Source organism: Fulmarus glacialis, unplaced genomic scaffold (genome assembly GCF_000690835.1).
Source record: "Fulmarus glacialis isolate BGI_N327 unplaced genomic scaffold, ASM69083v1 scaffold21700, whole genome shotgun sequence".
In the NCBI taxonomy this organism is placed as follows: Eukaryota; Metazoa; Chordata; class Aves; order Procellariiformes; family Procellariidae; genus Fulmarus; species Fulmarus glacialis.
The window spans coordinates 7,183-7,389 of NW_009188571.1; the positions used below are offsets into that span (position 1 = coordinate 7,183).

General features: G+C 73.9%; 1 protein-coding gene across 1 annotated transcript in view; it reads right to left on the bottom strand.

Moving 5' to 3' along the window:
- LOC104077835 (SWI/SNF-related matrix-associated actin-dependent regulator of chromatin subfamily D member 1) overlaps window positions 1–178 on the bottom strand; it is a gene marked incomplete at its 3' end in the record, with an annotated part of 4,779 nt that extends 4,601 nt beyond the window's left edge. Inside the window, exon 1 of the mRNA XM_009579225.1 lies at window positions 102–178. Within this exon, the coding sequence (XP_009577520.1) occupies window positions 102–178 (77 nt within the window). The remainder of the gene's footprint in view (window positions 1–101) is intronic.
- Between the last annotated feature and the right edge of the window lie 29 nt (window positions 179–207).

Below are 207 nucleotides of genomic sequence, written 5' to 3' on the forward strand. Positions count from 1 at the left end.
CAGCGAGGACCCACCGCTCGCTCTCTGGTTTCGGGGGTGCCTGCCTGCCCCCCCAAACTCGGCCTCTCCCCGTGGGGCCTCTGGGGAGAGAGCCAACGCGCCTGTGCCCCGGCCTGGGGACGCCCTGAGGCACCTGGATGCCCCGGGATGCCCCGATGCCCGGGATGACCCGGGACATCCCGCTGCCCAGGGATGCCCCGATGCCCG